The sequence below is a fragment of the Catharus ustulatus genome, chromosome 3 (assembly GCF_009819885.2).
Source record: "Catharus ustulatus isolate bCatUst1 chromosome 3, bCatUst1.pri.v2, whole genome shotgun sequence".
Taxonomy (NCBI): Eukaryota; Metazoa; Chordata; class Aves; order Passeriformes; family Turdidae; genus Catharus; species Catharus ustulatus.
Window position 1 is genome coordinate 88,605,613 of NC_046223.1, and position 23,991 is coordinate 88,629,603.

Genomic DNA, 23,991 nt, shown 5'->3' on the forward strand with positions numbered 1-23,991 from the left:
ATGAACACGAAATCTGCACAACAGGTGTAGCATCATTTTTGGTATTATTTATTTTTAAATAAGCCAATCAAGTCTGGTTGTTCTGCAGGTATCCATCTTCTGTCTTAATTCTTGCATTTTATTTATAATAACCCTTGGATTAAATAAATGGTCCACTCTTTGTACATTGCCTAACACAAGGGAATCATAATACATGTCTAAACTTGCACAAATCCCTGAGCTATCACAGAGTTTTGTTCTTACATCACTCAAGAACAAAACTAATAGCTGAATTTGGCTCCAAGTTTCCCCTCACTGATCTTCCCTGTAATTTTAAACTTAAGTATCTTGTGTATCTATCAATAGCTTAAAACCTCAAAAGAAAAAACTGTCTCATTTAATGAGCAGATTTTTTTTTCCATTTAAGTAAATACTAGAAATGGATTTGACTTGCAGCTACAATTGTTTAAAATTCTATCTGCCTTTTAGTAGGGAGGTTTCTTTTTATACCGTGTTGGTGTTAGTGTTGAATGAAGATTTTTCCGTAGGAGGAATAAACTAGTTTCTTTTCAGGGCTTGTCTCCTAAGGCAACCGAAAGCCAATCTGTTCTTGACATCAGCTGACAAATAGTACTGCTTTCACAGAACGCAGTATTTTTTAGACACACATGCTTTCATGGTTTTGGCAGGGTATTGCTATTGTTATTTATACTCCAAAAGATGTTCTGCAGATGGTTAAAGCCACGTCAAGTGTTTGCACAAGCTGATGGACTGCGGTGTCTTTTCTGCCAAAGACTGCACCTCTTGCTTTATTTCTGTCACAAAACAACCAGAATAAAAGCCTTTTCTGTAGCTGTGACTATTAACCTTGTTCATCAGGCCCACACGGCCAGCAGTATCAGTTCTCTCTATTTTCTTAGACTGCAATAAGTAGTTTATTAAGGTCATATAAATGCAAACTTTATACCAGGAAACTGGTGTTTCAATAAAGCTCTCACAAAACCCTGGTCAGGTTTAAAGATGTGGTATGCTCAGTCTCCTTATGGATCTTTATCTGAGGTGGAGACTTGATCTGTGTCCAAAACACATCCACCTTGCTCAGTCAGACTTCACTAAGGACAGTTCAAAATATAATTTAAAAAGTAGGAAATTTCTATCTTTTGAACAAAACTTAGTAAATAGAGATTTATCTCAGGAAGTTTTCTCCCTTTTTGAGAGGATCGAAATTAACAGCTCCCACTTCCCTGGCAACTGTCCATACAACCAGTCCATGTAGGTTTTATGGGTACTATCCACAGAGACAATTACATATCTCTTCTAGCTGAACCACTGTGCTCTGAAGAGTGAAAAATTAGTGGGCCTAGAATAAACAGGCGGGACAATATTCTGCAGCCTACTGAATGGGAGGAATTATCTTTAGAAAGGTCATCCTGGGAAATCTGAGCAGCATCTACTGGCCAGCTACAAACAACAGGAGTTTAACTTACTGCTGGCCTTCAATAAGTACATGAAACTTAAAAGGGTACCAGGATAAAGACTTTATCTGTGCACAATACATACTGGCCTCACCATACCAGGAATCTAAGACAACTCAGTCTTCACCTACTTTTCACCTACTGTCACAGAAACTCTCAGCAGCTGTTGCAAATTAGCTGCTCTACTAATCCAGCTGCTTTGGCTTCTTAAACTAAAATTTAACAATGCACAAAGATGATGAATGTGCATACTGTAACAGGTAGCATCATAAAGCTGCTGACTGGGTTAGCTACATTAGCACATCCTTCTATACAATTCACCATTCTTGAACTTTTGTGCAGATCCTTTATAATAGCCTGAATACTTTGACTTCCACGCTGTGTTATGTCAGGTCTCTGTCAAAGCATTTTTTTATTTATGTCCATATGAGGATAAAGTGTGACACAAAAGAAATGATTTGTGGAGAAAATGGCACAGACTACTCGATGTTAACACTACATTTTGTTGGAATTATTCCAAACCTACACTGAAGTAGCTCTAGTCTGGTTTCATGAATTCAAGAGCCATTAGAAATTGCAGCACCTTAGGCTTGTTCCCAAAGCACATCTTTGAGTGTAGCTTCATCCAAAAAGAATCATACTGTTTTTCTCCAACCCCAAAAGTCCTCTGTACAGGTCTGCAGCACCTTTTAGTCACTTAAATATGCCTATTCTGAATTACATTCATTGCTGAAGAATAGCCACACACCAGCCTGGAGAAACAGAATGTGCTGGGATATAAACCCAGTAAACAGAGACACTTTTTTGGTCTAAACAGTACCCTGACTAGTTTATTTTACTATGAATCACACAAACAGTTGCAATAGCAGTGCACAGGGACACTGGAGATAGGAAGAAGCAACTGGAAAGAAGAAGATTGGAAGGAAAACCATTTTTATCACTGACAGTATTACATTAATGAACATAAACTACTGCTAAGTGGAGAAAAAAAAAAGTGCTTTGAAACTTAAATATACTTTAAAATGTGTATTGCTGATGCTTCAGTAGTAACATCCACATCTATCTTTGCAGGTTGTAGAAAGATTCCTCTGCTCATATGCACACACTGAGTTCTATTTTTAGTATGTTAATGAAGACTCTTCTGTCATCTCCTCTTCTACAGTGACCAATGTGTGTAATCATTTTGTTGTTTCTTCTTTTATTAAATTGTTCATGAATTCTAATTCTTTTCCTCATTGAAAACGACTCTCACTCAAAATTGCAAAAGCTCACATACAGAGCCCATTGACTTAAACTTGTTTAAGAAAAAGAGGATTAACTTAGATTACATAAAAGAAAGAAATTGTTTGCTGTCAGGGTAGTGAGGGACTGGAACAGGACTCCCAGAGAAGTTACCCAATCCCTGCAAGAGTTCAAGGCCAGTTTGAATGGGGCTTTGAGCAATCTGGTATAGTAGAAGACGCCACTCCCCATGGCAGGAGGATTGGAACAAAATGAGCTTTAAGGGTCCTTCCAAATCAAACCATTCCATGAATTCTGTGATTTTATCTACAAATTTACATATTTGCATCCATGCCTATTTCATAAAAATTAAATAAAATAATTTTTAAAGAGGTCTCTAAGTATGAGGCTAAACTATAGTAACTACAAGGTTCCATAAGTCCGTATGCAATTAATACTAAATGTTATTTTCAAATATTGCAGCATCAATACTATTTATTAGATTATCCTATTGCTTCTTCTCATTAGATACCTAACAGTACAGTCTTTTTCATAAAGAATAATCCTCTACAACAGTTCTCAATTGCTAAATGTGCATCATGTGTTACAGGCAAAAAATTTTTACTTTAATTTGAAATTATTTACCATTTCTTAGCTATCAGTCAAAAAGCTTACAGTCTTGTTTCCCAACTAGCAAGATCTTTCTCTAGGCATTGTAGCTGTAATGACATCCAGTCATCTATCTCTGGATATGTCTTCACAGAAATCTCCAAAGTGGCACAGAAGACACCATTACTGGAAGCAGTACATCCACAGGACTCAGCACCCTGCTCACACTATTAAATCTCATATCTCACACTATTAAACGTTACATCTCAACAGAATGCCCCCTAAAGGAAGCTGCAATGCCTCTGATAGCCCAGACAGCTCATCAGAACCGGTTCTTTCTGCAGAGCACCTCCCTAAGTTTTCTTGCCCGGAGACCCACATCTGAGCAAGAAGCTCCCTACACTGTGTGACCAACTGGAATTTGGAGATCTTTGTGTAAATTACAGAAGTAATTCCACAGAAGTAAATTACAGAATCACAAAATATTCTGAGTTGGAAAGGACCCACAGGGACCATCAGAGTTCTGAACTCTGTCAGGCTCAAGATCCTTCTGAACAATTGTACTCATTATGTGCAAACGGCTGTTTTCAGAGCTTAAGACAAATATACCTTTCCTATGTCAAAAGCCCTCCACACCTGTCAAATATTACATTTCTAATCCAAGCCAGAAAGAGGTTGAGAGTCCACATCAGAATTTATGCATTGCAAAAATCAGTTTTCCACTAATCTTGTTCTCAGCACGACTTGGAGTGTTTACACTCAAACCTCAAAGAAAACCATTTTGAAGTACACAACAATCTGGCAAAAATACCAAATTATAAAGGATAAAACAGATGAGGATGAACTGTGAAAAACTCAATACAGTCATTATAAAATGAAATTACATGGAAAAAGGACAAATGAAATTCAGCAGACATCAAGTGATGCAGACTGTAAAATCCTTATATCCCCTATGTAGCTATAACATCTGTGAATACAAACACAACTTCCTGAATGCAGTGACTGTTAATGACCAGTTCAAAAGGATCGAGAGTGAGATCTTGAGGCCCCACTCAAAGCTAAAGAGAGGTTAGAAAAGGTCCTGTGGGGAGACAAGAAAACACAGAGAATAAGCCAAAGAATTTCACTGGGATGTTACATAGACCAAAGTTCTTGTCTTTTCTGTCTTTAAGCACTGGGACAGAACTCAGTAATACCCAGAAGAAGCAAGTAAGGATGATCCAGTACAGAACATTTTTCGTAGTGGTAGACGCTAAGTAAAATGATATTATTCAATTTGAAAGAGACAGTTCAGGAATGTGTAATACAAGCTTATTGATTCTCGATTGACACTGAAAAGGAGAACAGGAACCTTCTGAAAGAAGTAGGGGACACCAAATCAAATTAAGAGGAAGTAGGTTTCAAATAAGTAAAAGGAAGTATTTCTTCAAACACAAAGATAAACAGTGTAATTCCTCACCACAGGATATTGCAGGTGCTCAAAGTTTACATGAATCCAGGAGAAAACTGTACTTTCTAACAGGAGAAAAGTCCATTGAAGACTACTAAGTTCATTGAAAACACATCTGCTGAGATGCAATCTCAAATAATTGAAGGTTGGAAGAGAACTATACTTGCTTACTTTGTCCTTATGCTTGTCCCCAGGGAACCACTTCAGGCTATCATTAGAAGCAGGATGCTGAGCCTGATGAACCTTTAATCTGACCAAATGGGTATGTGTAAGTAAATTAAACAGTGATAGAGCTTGGGACCTGGGACTTGGTCATCTATATGATTTAATTGATAGACCCCAGCTGTGAAGGCTTTTTGCAGACATTTCAATGAGTCCAATTAGCATTTCCTTATATAATTCCCAGGCACAGTTAAAAAGTTAGCATAGGCTAGGGACTATTCCCAACAGACACTTCTGATTAAGCCTGTTTCAAAGGGCAAGAGCATTAAACAACAGGAAGATGGCCAGATCAAGCCAAATACCACAGAACTGATAAGCCCTGGTAGTGTTTGGCTTACTAGGATGCCAACGTGACAGCATCTATTTCAGGGACAGAAATAAAAGTAGGTGCAAAGAGGTGACTTAAGTGTTACAAGATGAGAAAGAGAAAACTTGTATACTTGACTATATAGCATTAGGAGACAAGTATGAAAAAATCTCTGTTCACATTTATATTCAGCTGGTAAAGCACTCAGTCACACCAGCCTGAAGCAGGATTTCAAGGATTTCAAATATTCTTCTCCCTGCCCCAATAAATTATCTGTATTGATGGTTAGAGACTAATTTATAAGCACAGTGGCACCAACTCCACTCACATCCAAACAAACTAGGGGATAGGACCCTAAGTCTATAATGCAAATTGCATGTTCTTCCATTACCCCAAAAACATTAAGACCAGGTTGTGTCCATGGTTATACCAAGATTTGCAGTTTATGGAATTTACTCCTCTAATCTTTTGCTCAGACTGAAGCATTTCTAGCTGAATCTACAGCTCATAAATAGACAGACACACTTTACTAATACACAGTGTTACTAACTACTTCTCTTAATTGTAGTTTTAAAAGTGTTTTTAATTATAGACCTTTGTCTTCTATCTATGTGCAATTGCTTCTATTTTTCAAGTAAATTGGAAGTTTCCCCAGTACTCGAGCTGTCTGGTTTTACCACTGAAATTTATGACACAGACATTAAAATATTAGAAACACTAAATAATGAATAGCTTCAAACCAGCATGTTAGACCTAGGAAAGGTGATTCTTTCTTCATTTCCTTATGCTTATTTAAGAAAAGTATATTGAAGACTGAAACAAGAAACAACACCTGGAGACAGCCTAGAAGTTTATAGTCTTGTGTGTTCTGGATGCATGGAAGATAGACAGAGGAGTATTTTATTAGGTGTGATAGGATGAAGTAGAAAACACTGAACCTCCAGGAAATCTTCTTGACACTAAGATCTATTAGGAATTGTGTTCTAAAGGAAATAGATGAAGCCCTATTTCCTGGTATGATTCAAATTGTACTTCAGAAAATAGTAAATATATACAAAGAACATCCTGCGTTTAGAAGAAAATTAGGCAGATGAAATTTTTTCTACATTTAGACTGGACAAGCCCCAGACTCCTCCTCTCATATGTATTCACAGGCAAAAGCCAAATTAAGACATGCAATATGTAATTTAAAAAGGATTAAACTCTGGAAATAATAAATTACTATCATTATGGTTTTATTCTAAAAGTTTCCCTTATTCAAATACATAACTTCAAAATTAGTATCATTTTACTGAGAAATAGTAATCACAGAATTATAGTAAAATAATATCTTTACCAGAGATTAAGTGTCTAAAAGTGCATATCACAGCACATGAACTGCTACATAGCTCAGGTCCAATGGCATCCAGTTTTAAAGTCCTGTAGTTCAAGTGTGAGAAAAAAGAGAATATGCTTTATGAAGGAAAGGCACCAGTTCAGTGAAACTGCAGTTGAAGAGTCCCTCTCCAGAGCACAGCAATCCTCCTACTGTCACAACTTCTGAGTCTTCTGAGGTATCAACTAGCCTTGTGATTGCATCATGTAACAGCCACCTTGCATCTCTGTCTTAAAACACAAACTGGGATTTTTTGCTAGCATTTTGAAGTAGCTAAGCAAGGCAATAAATCTAGTGTTCCCAGATCTATGAAATGACTATTATCTATTAGTGACAAGCAATTCATGTTTGCTCAGGTATAATTAACATGTAAATGTGTTGGCTTTTCTATTACCGCTATTTCAAATAAAAATTAGACTTGTTCCACATATACTGCTAAATGTTAATGAAATCTATACAGCATTCATGTTCCATGTGTCCAGAAAACAGAATTCTCAGTGTTCTATCTCATTTACAGAAAGAATCGTATCTGTAAGGTGTACTAAAGAAAATACATATTCTAAGCAAAAAGGTAGATGACAGAAAAAGTAGGGAACGTGGTTAAAGAGCACTAACTGGAGTGACCAAGGGAAGCAATAACCAGGAGGAAAGAGAATTTATTACAGATTTAACATAGGAAGAATGCGTCTTAGAGGTTATTTTTCTAATTTGGGTATTTAGGGTGGACATTAGACAAGTTCTTCACAGAAGGAGTGACGAGGTATTTGAATGGGTTGTCTAGAGAGGTGATGGAGTCACTGTCCTGGAAGTGTTTAAGAAAGACCGGCTGTGGTACTTACTGCCATGGTCTAGTTAGTAAGGTAGTGTTAGGTCATAGGTTGCAACCCCCAAGTGATGCACATACTTCTAGTACCAAAATAAGTAATAATAAATAAGATTTCAACCTCTGCAAGTTTCAGGATAGGTCTGAAATCTTGAAACCTACAGAGGCTGAAATCCAGACCCAAACCTGTTAATCAGGCCAGATTGCTCAGGGCTTGCCTTGAAAACCTCAAGGAAAAATTGTTGCTGGAAAACCACTTTGGGCAACTTTCTCCAGAGCTTTACAATTCTACCACAGAAAACTATTAACTGAACAAGTTAAAACCAAACAAATATGTGTGTTCAAAAAGAAACTGCCTTGCCATTCTCTGTGCTCATTGAATTAAAAATAAGTGTAAGAGATACCTTGCATAATTTGGATGCTATTAACAGAAAATGGCAAAGTCATTTAAGATAATCTCATCTCCTGTGTTTTCATGAAGCAAGTCTTTAGTTTATTCCCTTCTGTGTTACCAGGATAAAAACTGCAGACCACTGGAAGAGGAAATTACTTCCGTAATAAACAACAGTGTTAAAATTGAAAACCCTTTCCTAATGACTACACAGCATTTTCCTTGCTGCATTTCCAGCCCACTGCTCTGCATGCACTACAGACACACAAACAGACCATTTCTTTCCTCTTTGCAAAAATGTTCCGTATTTGAAGACTGTTCACATATTTTCAGCTGACTCTACACTGAGACAATCATGCAATCCTTCCTGAAAGGTTCTGCATTCCTGAGTGCCAATCATTTTCAGTGCTTGCCTCTCCAATCTGTAAAACTGAAGTCATATCAACACCAAATAGCACATTTTAATAGGACTTTTTAATTAGTGTTGCAGACAATACTTCACTTTGGAACATCTTAGTGTTTCAGCTGCCATTTCATTTTTCTTTTCAGGTTACATCTCTGATTTATCAAGAACATTCTGTATTTTAAACCTTTCTTCTAGTTATTATCAGTACCTTCTGACTTCCTATAAGTATGAAATATGATAGTCATATTTTCTATCCCACACTGTAAAATTAAAATTCTAAGCAGTATTAGAAGGAAAACAGATCCCCATGAAACAGACTGCCTACTTGGCAGCAAACCAATTAAAACTGCTCTCAGCATATACTTTTTCAGTCATGCTATAAAAGGGTAAACCAATGTTTTTGTTGTAGTTATAAGACAATCATGTAAGAGTGTCATTCCCCATGTAACGCAAAGAAAACAGAATATAAAGGAGAATTAAATTAAATTCACAGTGAGAGTATATTTCACTTGGAGGGAAAAATTGCACCGTAACACCTGCAGTCTGTACTTCCCGTACCACTACTGGGTTCTGCAAGGGTGAACCAAGTTCAGCCACGACCAAAAGCAAAACGAAACTTTTGGATTCCTCAAGAAGAACCAAGCGTGGCAGAGAAACCCTTAAACAGCATGAAGGAATGAATCTCCATCAATAATTTACACTATAGGTGTTTCCCATAACTGTACCGTACAAACGATCACACACTGTCACCTCAGTTGTCTCTGCCTCTCTGATGTCCCTAAGGCTTGCTCTACCAAAGCAGAACCTAACACAGAAAACAGTTATTTTCATTTGATCAAACAAGGTATAAGGTTGAGCTGGTTTCAAGTGCTCAACCCTACAAAATTACAGGGTCTCTAAAAACAAAAGCAGAGTTCATCCATGTACTTTTGCAGGGAGTCTGGAATGGCAAATATCCCACACTGAGGTAGTTGTGTCCCACTCTAGGTGATATGAAAAATAGAGTGTGCAAAAATTTTGATCTTAACATGCAATATTAGGCAGAATTTTTGGTAATAGGAAAATTTTCCATTTCAGGCTTTGTAATCATACTTGTTACACACAAAATAGTATAACTATTTCATTTTGTGCTGCCATGTTAAAATGCAAATGTGTTGATAATTTTTTTTATAGTGGAGTTTAGTAGCTGAAATTCTACACTGTTATTCTTAAACAATTATTTGAATTTAAGCTGAACTGATTAACTGCTAAAGACCTACTTCCCATAGCCTTTAAACACAGGTTTCCCACAGAAATATCACGTGCAGCTTCTGATGAGACTAGCCCAAATTATTTTTGAGTGACCACTGGTGAAATAAAGATCCTTCCACTCTTATATTTCCTTTAATTTGAAGAGCAGTCAAATGCAGCATTAATAATAAATTATAATAATTTAAGTAAACATAATAATAAGTAAACACAATAATAAACACTAGAAGTATTTTTAAATGGTATCTTTTAATTTTGATCTGAATTTAGGAGACAAAAAGAAAAAAAAATGGGCTAAGCATGCTGGTTTAGCTTCCACATAAGGAAAATGTGACTACTAGTGGTTGGGTCACTTTGTCTCTGCTTAAAAATAAGGGAAATCAAGCAAAGAGAGTGGCAGCAACAGCTGGAACCATGTGCCTGTGCTCAAACACAATTTATTCATAAAACGCGAGGAGAGCACAGCACAGCTGCAGAGCAATTATGGGGAGGGAAAAAAAAAAAGAAAAAATCCACAGGCCCTTCAGAACTGATGAATAATGATACTACCAAGGAAATAAGATCTGTCATTGGAGTTAGAAACACTCAAGCTTAACAAGTGGTTTTTTTTGAAGGCTGAATCCTCACATTATAAATGTTAGTTGCTATGGATGCTGGTTTCTACTTCTGATACTTCTTCCTTCTCGCCTACATGGGATCTTTCTTCTAAAAAAACCTCCACATTTTAAATCTGATTCAATTCTGTTAATCCATAGCATGCTTTCTTTAAAATATGAACACTGGAAAGCCGTCTGACACTTCTGAAGAGGTATGGTGGGTGAATGAATATATCCATGTCCAAAGCAGCCTAACTCACAAATATATTACACTTTTTTAAATTCAGAAGCTGCCACCTACTCTCTATTTTCATCAGTCTGAATATTGCCAGAATAGCAGCTTCTGTCATTCTTCAACTTTATGATATATAAATTCAGCAGAAATGCTTTTCTACTCCCTTTTTAGACAGTGGGCTGAAGCACAGAGAAACTACCTCGCCAAAACTAGTGAGAAACCAGTAAACAGGCATGAACATGGTTAAGAACTGAAGATACAACCATAAACTATGACCATTGTTACTTTAATTCTTTTTACACAAGCTAGTATCTGGCTCTTCCTTGCACTTGTCCCTCAACACACGTTTACTTGCCTTTGGTTGGGGGCCTGGGAAGACTTACCTGCCACAAGTAACACAAGAAGATTGGGTTGCATCAGCTAATGCCACCCAATGCTGGCTATCTATCGGCCAGGAGAGCCTTCCACAAGGCCAGTTTAGCTCTCATTTTAATGCAAGCTATTGAACTACTGCCTGCCACTGCAAAGGTTCTGTTAGTTCCTCATAAAACTTTTTTTCATAGGAAAAAGAATCCAAAGGAAGCCCTGATGGCACTCAGCAAATACATACAGAAGTTCTAATTCTCAAGCATTTACATGACAAAATTTTAAGAAATTTATTAATTAAAGGGTTAAGGTAGACATTTAGAACAAAGATCTACTTGACTGGCCATATATCATATTGCTAAGTCAATAAATTACATGGACAGAATAATTTACCTTTTCACCTTTGTCACCTTTACTACCCGGAAAGCCACGTTCACCCTGGAACACAAAAGGATAAAATCTCAAACAAACATTGTTCAAGCAATTTTATTCTTTAAAATAATTTTACTGCACTGAATTTTTATTATGAGGCAAAAATGAAATAATTTGGATGCTGATTTTCTCTCATTCAAAAAGGTGTGAAAGGTCTGCAGAAAAATGATATGGTTTTCCATAGTTTTGTCAGTTAATAGGAGTAATTTATTTTTCCATTAATCCTAAGGGATTTTCTCAGCTTTCAAAATTCTCAACTATTTATTGACTCAAGACCTGCTTATTAAAATACTTCTATTCTTCTGCAGAACCAATTTTAATACATTTATTCCTATTAAAACATTCTTATTAATTTTTAAATAAGACTAGTCAACTGTGAAGGTCTCCAACCCAGATCAACTGAAAAAATATACAGATATTATTTATGAAAAGAAAACTAACTTCTTTCACTTTAAAAACCATATCCAATTATCCAAGTATTAAGAAGGAACCAAAACAAATAATGAGAAAACACAGAAGGGGTGAGTTTTAAACTATTAACTCTAGCTCAGGTTATTTTAGCAGATTGAATTCTTTGTTTGATGGCATTTCAATAAAAAGGTCTATTATAATGCTCTTTCCAGCTCTAATTTCCTAACATTTAGCTCAGAAAAGGATCACAGTGTACAATCTTACTACGTTAACATCTTCATCAAATGCAATCTGCCAGTCTGTTGATATTATACAAAAATAACACCTGCTGTACGTTTTTATTAATGTATACTTGCATATTTTGTGAGACATACACAAGACAGACGGGCGTAATTATACACAGACAGCACAAAAACGACCTAATTAAAAAAATGCAAACTTTTTATTTCTCCCTCAAATCATCTAGCAGGAGATGGTTTGTATGTCTTTTCCAGTCTCCAGAATTCAGTCTCATGGCCTCAGTACAACACACATGATTTTTTTATACATCTGTAGATGAAAAGAGTGGAAAATATCCAAAAGAAAGCTTATAGTGTTTTTTTAAATTCCCTTAAAAAAATTAGACAGAGCAATGTCTAAATGTTCTTTCACCCTTTAGAGAGTGTAATTTCCTTAAGTAGAAGTACAAGGTTGAAGTGAGGTTAACTAGAACAGCTGGCTATAGCTTGCAAAATTTCTAGCAGCATTTTGTCAGATTTTTCAAGTACCGGTTCATGTACTGATCATGTACTACACATCTGGGAATTAAATTCAAAGCCTTGAAGGTGTGCAAGAGTATAAATTATCAAACAGTTCTGGACTTTTCATCACTTCCTACAGTAGCTGCCTTTGTACTTTTGGCAAGGGATGGCTTTTACAATCAACAGCTTGATTTTAGAAGCAAGCCCAAGACCAAGTATACAAAATGGTATCTAGTGAAATAAACTTCTGAATGTCCTTATCTAAAAATGAAAGGCTAATTCCTGAAATAATTTACAAATGCATACAATTTCTGTTCAGTTCATCTAGTTTCCTTTTTTTTTGTCGTGTCAGACATTCTTTTGAAGGTCCTTCCAACCTGGGTTGTTCTATGATTCCTATTCTTCCTGAACTGCTGGATGCACAACACAGCTAACACTTACTCTAAAAAAATCATGGAAGTGTTTTCTTAATTTAGCTTTTCCCATTTGTGTTTTTAATCAATCCCAAATTCATCATATGAAAATTATTCTGAGACATTTCATTAATTTTAGCTTGTATTCATTGCCTCTCATCCTTTCATTGTACATCTCTGATAGGTGTCTGACTCTGGTTTTTCCACACCCACCCAGTATTTACAGACAGCCATGAATCTGCACATCACTCACCACACCCCACTTTCCAAATCATCTCACCTTAAGGCTGAACAAGCCCAGCTCCCCCAGCCACCTCTCTCACATCACGGGCTTCAAGCCCTGGCCATCTTGGTGGGTCTCCACTGGACTCACCCCAAGGAGCTGCTCTTTATCCTCTCCAGGGAGCTCCAAAATGGATGCAGAACTCCACATGCAGTCTCACAAGCACTCACCAATCACTTTTCCTGCTCAGGCAGCCCAAGATGCCTTTGGCCTTATTCAAACAAAGCAGAACTCCCACCTCCCTTTCTGTAGAGCTGCTTTCTAAAAATGTGGCACCTGGCCTGTATTATGGCATGAGGGTGTTCCTTCTCAGAGGCAGGGCCTTGTGTTTGCCTTTGTTTTACTGTAAAAGTTTAGGGACAGCTCATTTGTTCAGCATGTTAAGAATATCCTTCCTGCCCTACCTCCCAGGGCACTACTTCCCTGAATTTGATAACATCCACAAACTTGCTGAGAACCCCATCATCCATGTTATTAATAAGGACATTAAATAACATCCAGTATTGCCTCGTGGGGTGTGACACTTGTTATTAGGCAGCAGTCAAACTGCATAGCATCATTCCACCTTACACACCAATCTTCCATCCATTCTGTTATTCATTTATCCAGTCAGAGCCTCACGGATTCCAGTGTAATTATATGTCTGAAGACTGTGCCAAAAGCCTGGCTGAAATCAAGGTACACAACATCCACTGCTCTCCCCTAATCCACACTGACAGTCATTTTATCAGAGTAGGCAATCAGGTTGGCCAGTGTGATTAGTCCTTGGTAAACCCACACTGGCTGTTCCCAGTGACCTTCTAGTCCTTCCTCTGTTCAGACATGCCTTCCAGGATTTGCTGCATAATCTTTCTAGGGACAGAGGTGGGGCTGACTGCCCTGCAGTTCAATGGATTTTTCTTGAAGATGGACATGATGTTTGCTTGTTTCCAGGCATCAGTGACCTTCCCTAGTAATCATCATTTTTGATAATGGCAGAGGGCAGCCCAGCAGTGACATCAGCCAGCTGCCCTAGCACCCCTTGATGCATAACGTTTGGTATCTTGAAAGCATCCAAGTAGAGTAAGTGCTCCGTAACACTCCCTTCTGTGGACAGTTGTTAATCATCACACTCTCTGCTAACATGCTTAAGTAAACTGGGAGGCCCGAGGGCAAAACTTATTAGGGAAAAAAACAAGGTGAAAAAAAAATTGAATACTCTCAGCCTTTTCCACATCCCCCATCCCATTAAACAGCAGGTCAATGTTTTCTTCAGCTTTGTTTTCACTATGGATGCACTTAACAGAAGCCCTTCATGCTGCCCTTAAAATACTCTTACTTGTTTCAATTCCAGATGAGTTTCTGGTTTCCTAACTCCATCACCACATGCTCTGGCACTGTTTCTATGTTCCTACTGGGTAGCTCACCCGTGTTTCCACTGTTTACTCTCTTTTCTGTCTGAGGTCAGTCAGAAGCATCTTGTTCATCCATGCTGGCCTTCTGCCATACTCACTCAACTCCCTGAATAACAACATGGAGTGTTCTTGGGGTTTTAGGAAGCTGTCCTTGAAGATTAACCAGCTGGGCTGCTCAGATTTATAGGACAGTTTCAATCATTCCTTGTCTTTCTCTTTGCCAGACTCAAAAAAAATTTCTCCTTGAAACACTCCTCAGATGTCTTGTTTTCTAGGCCCCTGAACATAAACTGATTCCCTGCTGGACCCTCTCTGGTTTGTCCACATTTCTTGTGGAAGTGAGTGCGGAGGACTCTCCCAAACATGACACAGAACACCAAGTGCAGCACCACCAAGCAAAGAAGCAAAAATATCCCCCCTGATCTGCTAGGAGCAGTTTTAATTATATAGTCCAATATGAGATTTATTTTATTCCAGTAGGAGAATGCTGTTGGCTCATAATTCAGTCTCGTGTCCACCTCCCCAGTATTTTCAGCAATGCTGCTGTTCAACAAGTCATTCTTGCCTGTACCAATGTTAGTGACCAACAACTCATTATGTTTCGGAAACAACCCAGATTATTTTCCACATATTTGAATAAAAAAAAAAATATATATATGTATTCCAAATTAGACAAAATAAGAAATATAGTCAACAAAATGTAGGTAAAGAAGTTAGGAAATTTCCATTTGACAGTATAAAAAATATAACTGTGTTAGTTACTGGTAACTTTAAATAATTCAAATGTTGCAGAAATAAAAAAACTAAATTAAAAAATACACAAGTATGACTGACTTAAATTTTCCTTTGTGTGGCAAAATTCTCATATTAAGTTAGGCAAAACATTTCACACAAGTTTTTCATGGACAATCATTGATTGCTTGTCCTGATACTCACTGCAGGCTTGCTGATCTTATTTTAAGTGTTTTAAATATGCCTGCAGTACAAGTCAGTGAGATCCTGGCTTTGAATGTAGAAATTGATAGACTGTGGTAATCTTGTTGCTGAAAAAATTCTGGCTACCTCATCTGCAGAAAATAAGTTCCTTCCTTCCTTCCCCTTGTGCTATATTACAGGAAGTGTCTGCCCTAAAGATACACAAATTACATCAAGGTCATGTTGCAGAACATTTTCTTGAAATTTTAATAACAACAAAATAATGGGAAATTTTTTTGTGTGGTCTCTTAATTTGTTGAAGTAGCAGAACTATTTCCTCTACAATTTTCTAAAAGTTATTAGCTGGACAGACATTAAGATGAATTCCAAATATTTACCATTAAAAGCCTCTGCAATGAACAAAAAATCTGACCATTAAGAGGCAATTTTAACAAGTATTACCAGGTCTATAAATAACACATCACTTTCTCCAAGTTTTGGCCTTCCTACAATATTCCACTTCTGGAAAGGAGTAAAATATTAAAATGGAAGAGTGGAAGAAGTGTTGCTCCTCATCTCATTTTGCTGAGGTCTCAAGACTCTCAAATTTCAAATTTTTGAATCTGCAATCTTGAAAAGATCTGTAGAGTTTCAAGACTTAGGCAACTGGTCTTAATGCAAAATAATACTGCTGGGCACGTTTGTACCCAGCACCACATGTCCTTTCTCTTTTGAAAGAGAAGTCAATAGTAAGGTTCCTCTGTCACATTAAATAACTCAGAAACTGGATAAGTAATTCAAGTACCATTTATGTAGATACTGGACAGCTGGCAAAAAGGATGTTGAGACTGCAAATAGTTAGAATGAGGCTCTTTTTTGTTTGGGTCTTTGTTTTGTTTCTCTTCTACCTTAGAGTCAGTAAGACTGGGTTTGCCAGAAGCACCTACTGAGCCAGCTTCCCTCTGAAACAAAGTGTTACTACACACCATTTTACAGACCTAATTCATGACTGAGCTAAATTAAGAGAAAAAGGCATCTAGACATGGATTGCTTCTCATTCCTTTTCTATGGAATAGCTGAATTAATTTCTAGGGTTATTTATGTCTGCTACCTTGTATTTGGTTAATATGTTTTAAACACTTTCAAAATAATAGGTCACTAACAATTACAGGTTATCTGGTTCTGTAGCAGAAATAGCTATGATTGCTTCAGACAACTGGACAACAAAATTTAGAGAATTTTGAACACATGAAAACTTTCTCAAGATTTATTTCAGGTCCTATTGCGAAGAAGACAGTCCAGAAGACACTTGCATTCTACCCAAGTACCTAAAACCCCAACAAGTGCACCACAGTTTCCACACCCTCCCCAGTACCTATCAGGCACTTGAGCACACAGGGGTATGCCCTTAAACCATTAGGTCCAACAGGGAGCTGTGTGCACAAGGCTCACTGCTGGTTTCTAGGCTCTGCTCAAAGGGACAATTCAGATTTTTCCTTCATCTCCAAGTGCCCAGCTTACTCAGCAGGAAGAAATGCAAATCTTGATCTTCTGCAGCCAGGCAGGCTTGCCCTACTTCCCAAGTGAATGATATAGACTGTTAACTTACAATGTCCTCTAATCCACGTTTTAAAAAAAAAGAGCTAAGTACCTTGTTAATAAAAAATGCTTTTAAAAGGTGACTATTCAAGCTGAGTAACATAGTAAACTTCCTCTTCAATATTTGAATAAGGAGTATTTGAACAAAAGAAAACCATATATCAAGAACTTTGAGTTGAGAGTTACCGAAAACTCAATTCTGCATTTAATATACAGCTTAACAAGGAAAAGGTATAGTTAAAAACTTAGTAATATCTCATTTAGAATTAAAATCAAAATATTGCAGTAATTTCCTTTTCCGTTTCCTTCTTAGACAAGTTCATGAAATAATTACAGACCTAGCGAGAACCTGGTCTGCCACTCAAAGCTAAGAGCCACCCTCCATTTACAGGTTCATGAAATATGCCACCATGAATACATTGTTTTGTCATAATTAAACTACAGTTACTGAGCTAAATGCTGGTAGAATTCATCTGTGCTCATACGGCTTCTAATAAGAGCTTAGAAATCTTATTAAAATAATCTAAAATGAAATGCTTTCTCCATTCCATTCATGTATCTGATGTCCTTGACAGAAGTTGGCCCTAGTAACTCGCACACCACCCAACAGAGTTCTCTGTCCATGCCAAAATTCAGCAACAAAAGAAAGTTTTGAAAGTTCACTTATTTGATTCCAAGCCAAGCAGGAGACAAATGCCTCACAGACACAAAAAGAACAGACACAAAGGAAAAACTCCAGTCTCTCTTAAAAACAGAAAGAGTCAATAAAAGAACGATTATTCATCAGAATGATAAAAATAATTAAGCAAATAAATACAAAGCCCTCGTGACATACAACAATTAAAATAAATCTTAAAACAACTTGCTAAAATGTCATTTTTGTAACTCAATTCATGGCACAGTTTCCAACATCTCCTTTCCAGCTCCTGTCTGTAACAGTACATGGTAGTCTACTGGGGAAAAATTCTAATTAATCACTGCAAGTAATGGTTATCCCTTCATTTTCTCTAGATTTACAGAATGGATTGTAAAAAATTCTTCATAGTCTGCTACCAGATAATAAAATTTCATCTTCCCTGCTATACTGGATCACTGCAAACTAGAAAAACACCCCCAAAACACAATAACAGGGTTTTTTTTTTATGAAGACAACCCATAGGTCTTTTGCCTCACCCTGTTTAATCAGTGTTCTACAAATTACTATTTCTTCAACACAACAATGTAAAAATGCATCCTTACATCAATAACATCAGTATTATTCTTATTAAATCTAAAATGATTGATGTGATTGCTTTAACTGTTTTGGAAATGTGCAATGTATTTATATACATGCTCCTTAATATATTTATAATTTATTGATTTTTCAGTCTATAATTGTGCTGCAGCATGTTATAAAATTAGAGAAGGATTTTGAAAGTAGAGTAAGATTCTTTGTATGTGTGTATATAACAACATTCTTAGAATGCCTTTACATCAGTTTTTATAGCTTGATTTCCACACTTAGCTATTTCCCCTCCCCAAATAAAGGGCATCCAAACTAAAAAAATTGAAAAGAATAGAAGGAGAGGCTATCTTAACATACAAGTGTATGAACTTTATCAGGAGCATCATTATCTCTAGTATGAAACAATATGGTGGCAAAAAAATGAATTAGGAATCACATTATCTAAATACACAAAAAAAGGAAAAAAAAAAAGGAAAAAAAAAAGACAAGAAAAGAAACCAAAAAAAACAATTATTGAAAGAAACTTTTATCAATCACTTGGAATGCATTTTGCTATTTGGACTATTTTAGGCACTAACAAGATTTACAATGGCAAATATGCTGAAACTCCATGAGATTCTCTTCAAGGGTGGGAAAGAGAAACAATTACTGTAAAATACTTCAAGCATTTTTCAGATATGGCTCTGTAAAACTAAAGAAAAAAACAAAAAAACACCCCAAAAAAACCCCAAAAAACCACCCCCCAAAACCCCAAAAAACAAACAAACAAACTAAAAAACCTAAAAAACCAAGCTACCAGGAAGCAGTCAGATGCTTCTCCATTCTCAATATGAAAACCAAACATTTTTATTTTTAAATTTACTGGTGCTCTGCCAGTAGCTTGATTTACAAAATAGGCTTGATACCCCAGGGTTACTAGCAAGGAAACTCATCTTAATAGAACAAAATCAGCACGGTCAAACACTACTTAGTGTTTTGATAATTTATGGATACGTGCCTTCCATTAGTCTAAGTACGCCAGACCCTTGGAATAATCTAATAGCCCAGTGTTTTAAAATGAGGACAACTATTTTTAGCATTGCAGAAATGGAGCGGAATGTTCAACAATGTACTGTCAGTGGGCTTGAGCAGCATCCTCCCTCCTGGGAGCACGTACCCAGCTAGTGCAGAGCCACCAACAGGGGCAGAGCTGTCCCCTGAACAGATAAAAATCCCACACCAATTACAGTCCATTATATGACACCTTTCTTAGCCTACTGGAATATTTCCTTGTTTATTTAAACAGGCTTGTGTTAATAGCTAGGATCACCTCACAGAATATTAGTTATGTAAAATATATTCAAAATATATTTATTAAAACTTGCTCCGTGAATTTCCTGGATTAGTTGTGTCAAGAAGTTTCTGCTAAACATTATTAAATTTTGGCTTCACTGCATCTACCAAGCCTTTTGTTCCCTCTTGGATACTGCACCAACACTTCCCGAGTTCTTGCTCAGTGCTATCCTTGTTGCAAACTTGATCTATGTGAGCAAGAATAAGACCTCCCGTTAAAATAACCTGATGGAGAAGGGCTTGTGACAGGTAAATAGTTCATTTCCTTTGCTCTGTCCTGCTTCCACAGCAGCCCCAGTGGAGCAGATACACCATAGTTTGGCCAAGAGGGTCAGGGCAGGTTAGAGGGGTAATGTTAAGCAACTGTTAAAGAGAAAGGCGAATGGCAATGACCCTGCTGATCTTATTTGCATATTATAACATGGACTGAGTTCAGAAGGCTCCAATTTTTCCTCATTCCCATCATTTTCTGTTACCCATCTTTGGGACAAGACCGACTTGCCTATTCATTCAGGAAATGGGACGCTAATACAGCCATTAAATGACACATGAAAATCTAGGTTTTGGTGGTTTGTATTTAGACTAAAGAATCAGCAGTTATAGGTAGCTCAGAGCATCAGAGAACATGGCCACAGGGTTCCTTACTCCAGACTGCACTCTCTTTACTTGGCATAGTTTCCTTTTTTTGCTATGAGCATGTCTCAAAAAGCATGTAACTCGCACAATATCTATATTCAAATACATGAAACATATTTTCATACATAAAGTACATAAGTCAAAAGTTTGTTCCTATATTTTCCTCCCACAAATTATTTCTACCCAACAATGACATCAGAGAAGTTGTTCTGAAAAACCAAAGATGAAAGCATTTATTGTCATGCACAACTACAGCCAGGTATACTGCCTTTTACATTTTTTTTTCCTTTGGTAATAAACTGACTGAAGTCTTTGGGACACATGCCAAGGACTGATTTCTTTGCCATCAAAAAAGCATCAGCAGAAGCAGAGCCTCTGCTGTCAATAGGTCTTCTTTCTGCCTTTGGCAACTACAAGTAATATTCACTGCTATTGCATGTCCTTGAAGAGGTGACAATTTAAAAACGTAGTGCAGACACAATTAAACATGGGCTGGATAACAATCCAGTTTATTTGACCTACAACATCATACACAAAACATTAAAAAAATGCAAATAAAATTCACAAGAACATTTCCCACAGAGTAGTGAGAATATGCAAATAGGATTCTGGCTGAAAAAAATTCTCCAAGATTTATAAATTCTTACAGATTAACTGTTTAAAAAATTAAGTCTAGCTAGTTGGATATTTCCATTATCTAAAAAAAGTTTGATGCAATCTTATACTCATGGACAACTGATATTTATTGCAACTATGTTTTTTCCATTACTGCAGATCTGTCAAAAGGAAAATTGCCTGACCTACAGAACATCTATTAATTTATTACTAATCCAACCATAACACAGTGTTAAAGCAAATCTAAATCCTATTAAAGTTTCAACAGAACTGGAAAGTAATCTAATTGGCCTTGTTCAAGTAATATTTGAAATGCAATAATGGCAAATGTATCTTAAAAATCATTATTCAATGAGAACATGTTGCTGAGGTCTTTAAAAAATAATATAATATATTATGACTATTATACTCAACACAATAGTTGTACCCCCAGGTTTGCATCAGGAATGTAAACAGCATTGGTCAACCTCTTACACCTCAAAAGTTATTCTTTATAAAAATCTATTATCATTACCATCATCATCAGTATCCAGTTCCATAATCTGAAGATTCAGGAGGCAGATTCTCAGCTGCTACAAACGCAAGTTTACACTACAAAAAGTCAGTCCCACAGACCACGAAATACTAACTTCAGTGTTTAACCACACAAACAGGAAATGCAAAAAAAACAGTAGAAAAAGTAACCATTTAGGGTCAATCAGAAATAAATGGAACTGCATATAGACTGAAATTTCTAATCTAAGAACTAAGCCATATCAGTACTTTTCCTGAAATGCCATCTTGTTGGTGTGCTTGCAGCTGTAAACCTCTTTTCAACCACTGATAAATAAAGCAGTTCAAGGTACAGTTTCCAGGTCTCCACTTGCACACAGATTTTTAGGGTTTTTCCAAGAAATGCCTCTTCTCATTTTCAAAACAGTGCTTTTTGACATTTACTGTGTTTTGGAGATAGATTAAGAGGATATACCAACCACATATCTAGTACTCCATCTCACCTAGACTAAGCTGGGAATCTGGGATCAGCAGATCTACTGTCAGCACAGGAGCCCTGGAGCTGCTCCCTAAAGGTAAGTCTCCATAAATTCTGAGCACCTCTGTGGGTAATGATGACACCTTGGCCTAGTAGGGTTGTAATTTTCCCTTTCAGGCCTTTTCTTACCCTCTTTGAGGCTTACTAGCCTACTCTGCATACTACATCTGGGATGCCTGACAGAAAGCAACTTGTCTGCTATCTGAGGCACACAAGCTTTTCGTGCGAGTTTCTAACCACCCTCTCATTAAAGCCCAGTGTTTATTTAGTGAATCAACAATACTCTGACACCCATTTCTCCAGCTGCATTCCTTTCTCGTTCTTCTGTGGTTCAGCAGAAGTACTGCCAGTACAGTGTATTCCAGAGGGTGGTACTTCTGGCTATTTGACAACACTGGCAGTATAACCCTGTCACTACAGATAGTCATGCAGTTTTCCTGATAGATCCTGAAGTCTTACCTTTTTCCAATTCATGGACTTGATACCAGAAGATAAGAATGTTCAGACCAAAGTATGGAGAAATGGGGTGGGGAAGACAAACTGGCCACAGTCACTCTAAATTACACATTCTACCTCTTTAGGTTCCCATCAATCAAGGATGATGGGCCAAATCATCCTCCTGCTCTTCAATTTTCATTGCTGCCTCTGCTATCAGAGTTGCTATCATGGCACTGTCTAACAAATGCCTTCTTCTCATTAAAACAAAACCAATCCCTGCCCACCCCACCCCATAGATTGCCACTGAGACAATCTCTCTCCAATTATGCAGTGTGCAGTAATGCAGCTTACAACAAAGCTTCAACAATTCATTAAAGAATATTCCTGTGCACATTGTACACAATTCCCATCTCTAGTTTCCCACCTTTGCTCTTCCCTCATGGCCTTGGGAACACCTCTGTCAATACTGTATGCTCCAATGGATAGGGCATTTCTTTTACCCCAGGTTTGTGCTACTTGGTCTGAGAAAGTCCCAAAAGCCTGTCATGTTATGGGAAGACACAGTAACACAGAGTATAATGGTCACAGCTCAGAAATCTGGCACCCTCCTTCCATTCACACTTTTAAAGTCAATTTTCATTCTGTGAGGTGGCCTAAAGAATTATTGCATGAGTTATTATTGTGAATAGCTACAAATAATATGCTGTGCATCTTACATGTATAAAGGTAACAGATTACAACTATTAAAAAAAGTTAATTATGAATTAATTTCTCCTATTTAGAGTCTTATTTCAAAGTAACATCATGTTATTTTCATGTGTGTGGGACAACAGAACTCTCATTCACAGTAGAAAGGGAGCATAGTGAAAGGGGTGTTAATTCTGAAGAAAAAGCATTAGCTGACTAGCTTCTTGGTATCTGTAAAAAAAAATAAATATCTGTCTTGTGTGAGGTACTTGCAAAAGGCAAATCAAACACCTGTCACCCAGCTGGGCCACGTGTGTCACTGCTGAGCCATCTGCAGGAACACACTCGTGCCAGTTGCTTTACTTAGTGTGGCCTGGGAACAAGAATCCATTAGACAAAAAGTCAACAGTGGAATTAGCAGCACTTTTTCTTTTAGTGCCCTTCCACTTACTTGTTTGACTTGTGTTTCTATTTTTGGGAGCCTCATGCCAGAGCAACAGTGCTGACTGCTGATTAGACAAGACTTGGCCCAGCCTCAGCGTGTCACATTGATTTAATCAGTTCAGACTTGAAACACACAGTATGGATCTTAGGTGTTTATAAATACAGGCTAGCAGTGAGAACTAAAAAAATAAAAATACATTCTAGTTTGCAATATTTATGAATGATTTTACTATACTAATAAAATGGAGTTTCTATTTCCAACGATTTGGTACCTGTGAATTTTAAAAAGCTATTAACATTGAATTTGGTATATAAAACCTTGCTACAATTTTAGTGGCTTTGGGAGCAAGAAATATATTCACTGACATAAAAAATGCACATCTTATTTAAATTTTAATAATATAACTCACCCACTATAAAAAAGGGCAAAGGAGAGTAAACAGGCCACAAGTCAGAGCAGCCAACAGTATTATCTACAACCTCCAGAAAATTTGTACTATGTATAAACTTTCTACTGTATGAAATTAAGAATTTTTTAAAAAAATCTAATGTGCTACTTATAATAGGAGTTATTATCCAGGCAGAAAATACTCTTATATATAATTTAAATGAAGCACAATAACACAAGTTATCCATAATTACCCTAATATAAATCAATGATTCATCAGATGAAAAAATCTGTGAAGTTCAATAC

The 23,991-nt window shown here is 36.9% G+C and overlaps 1 protein-coding gene across 1 annotated transcript in view; it reads right to left on the minus strand.

Moving 5' to 3' along the window:
• COL19A1 (collagen type XIX alpha 1 chain) overlaps nt 1-23,991 on the minus strand; it is a 183,709-nt gene that overhangs the window by 106,745 nt on the left and 52,973 nt on the right. Inside the window, exon 11 of the mRNA XM_033054946.1 lies at nt 11,097-11,141. Within this exon, the coding sequence (XP_032910837.1) occupies nt 11,097-11,141 (45 nt within the window). The remainder of the gene's footprint in view (nt 1-11,096; nt 11,142-23,991) is intronic.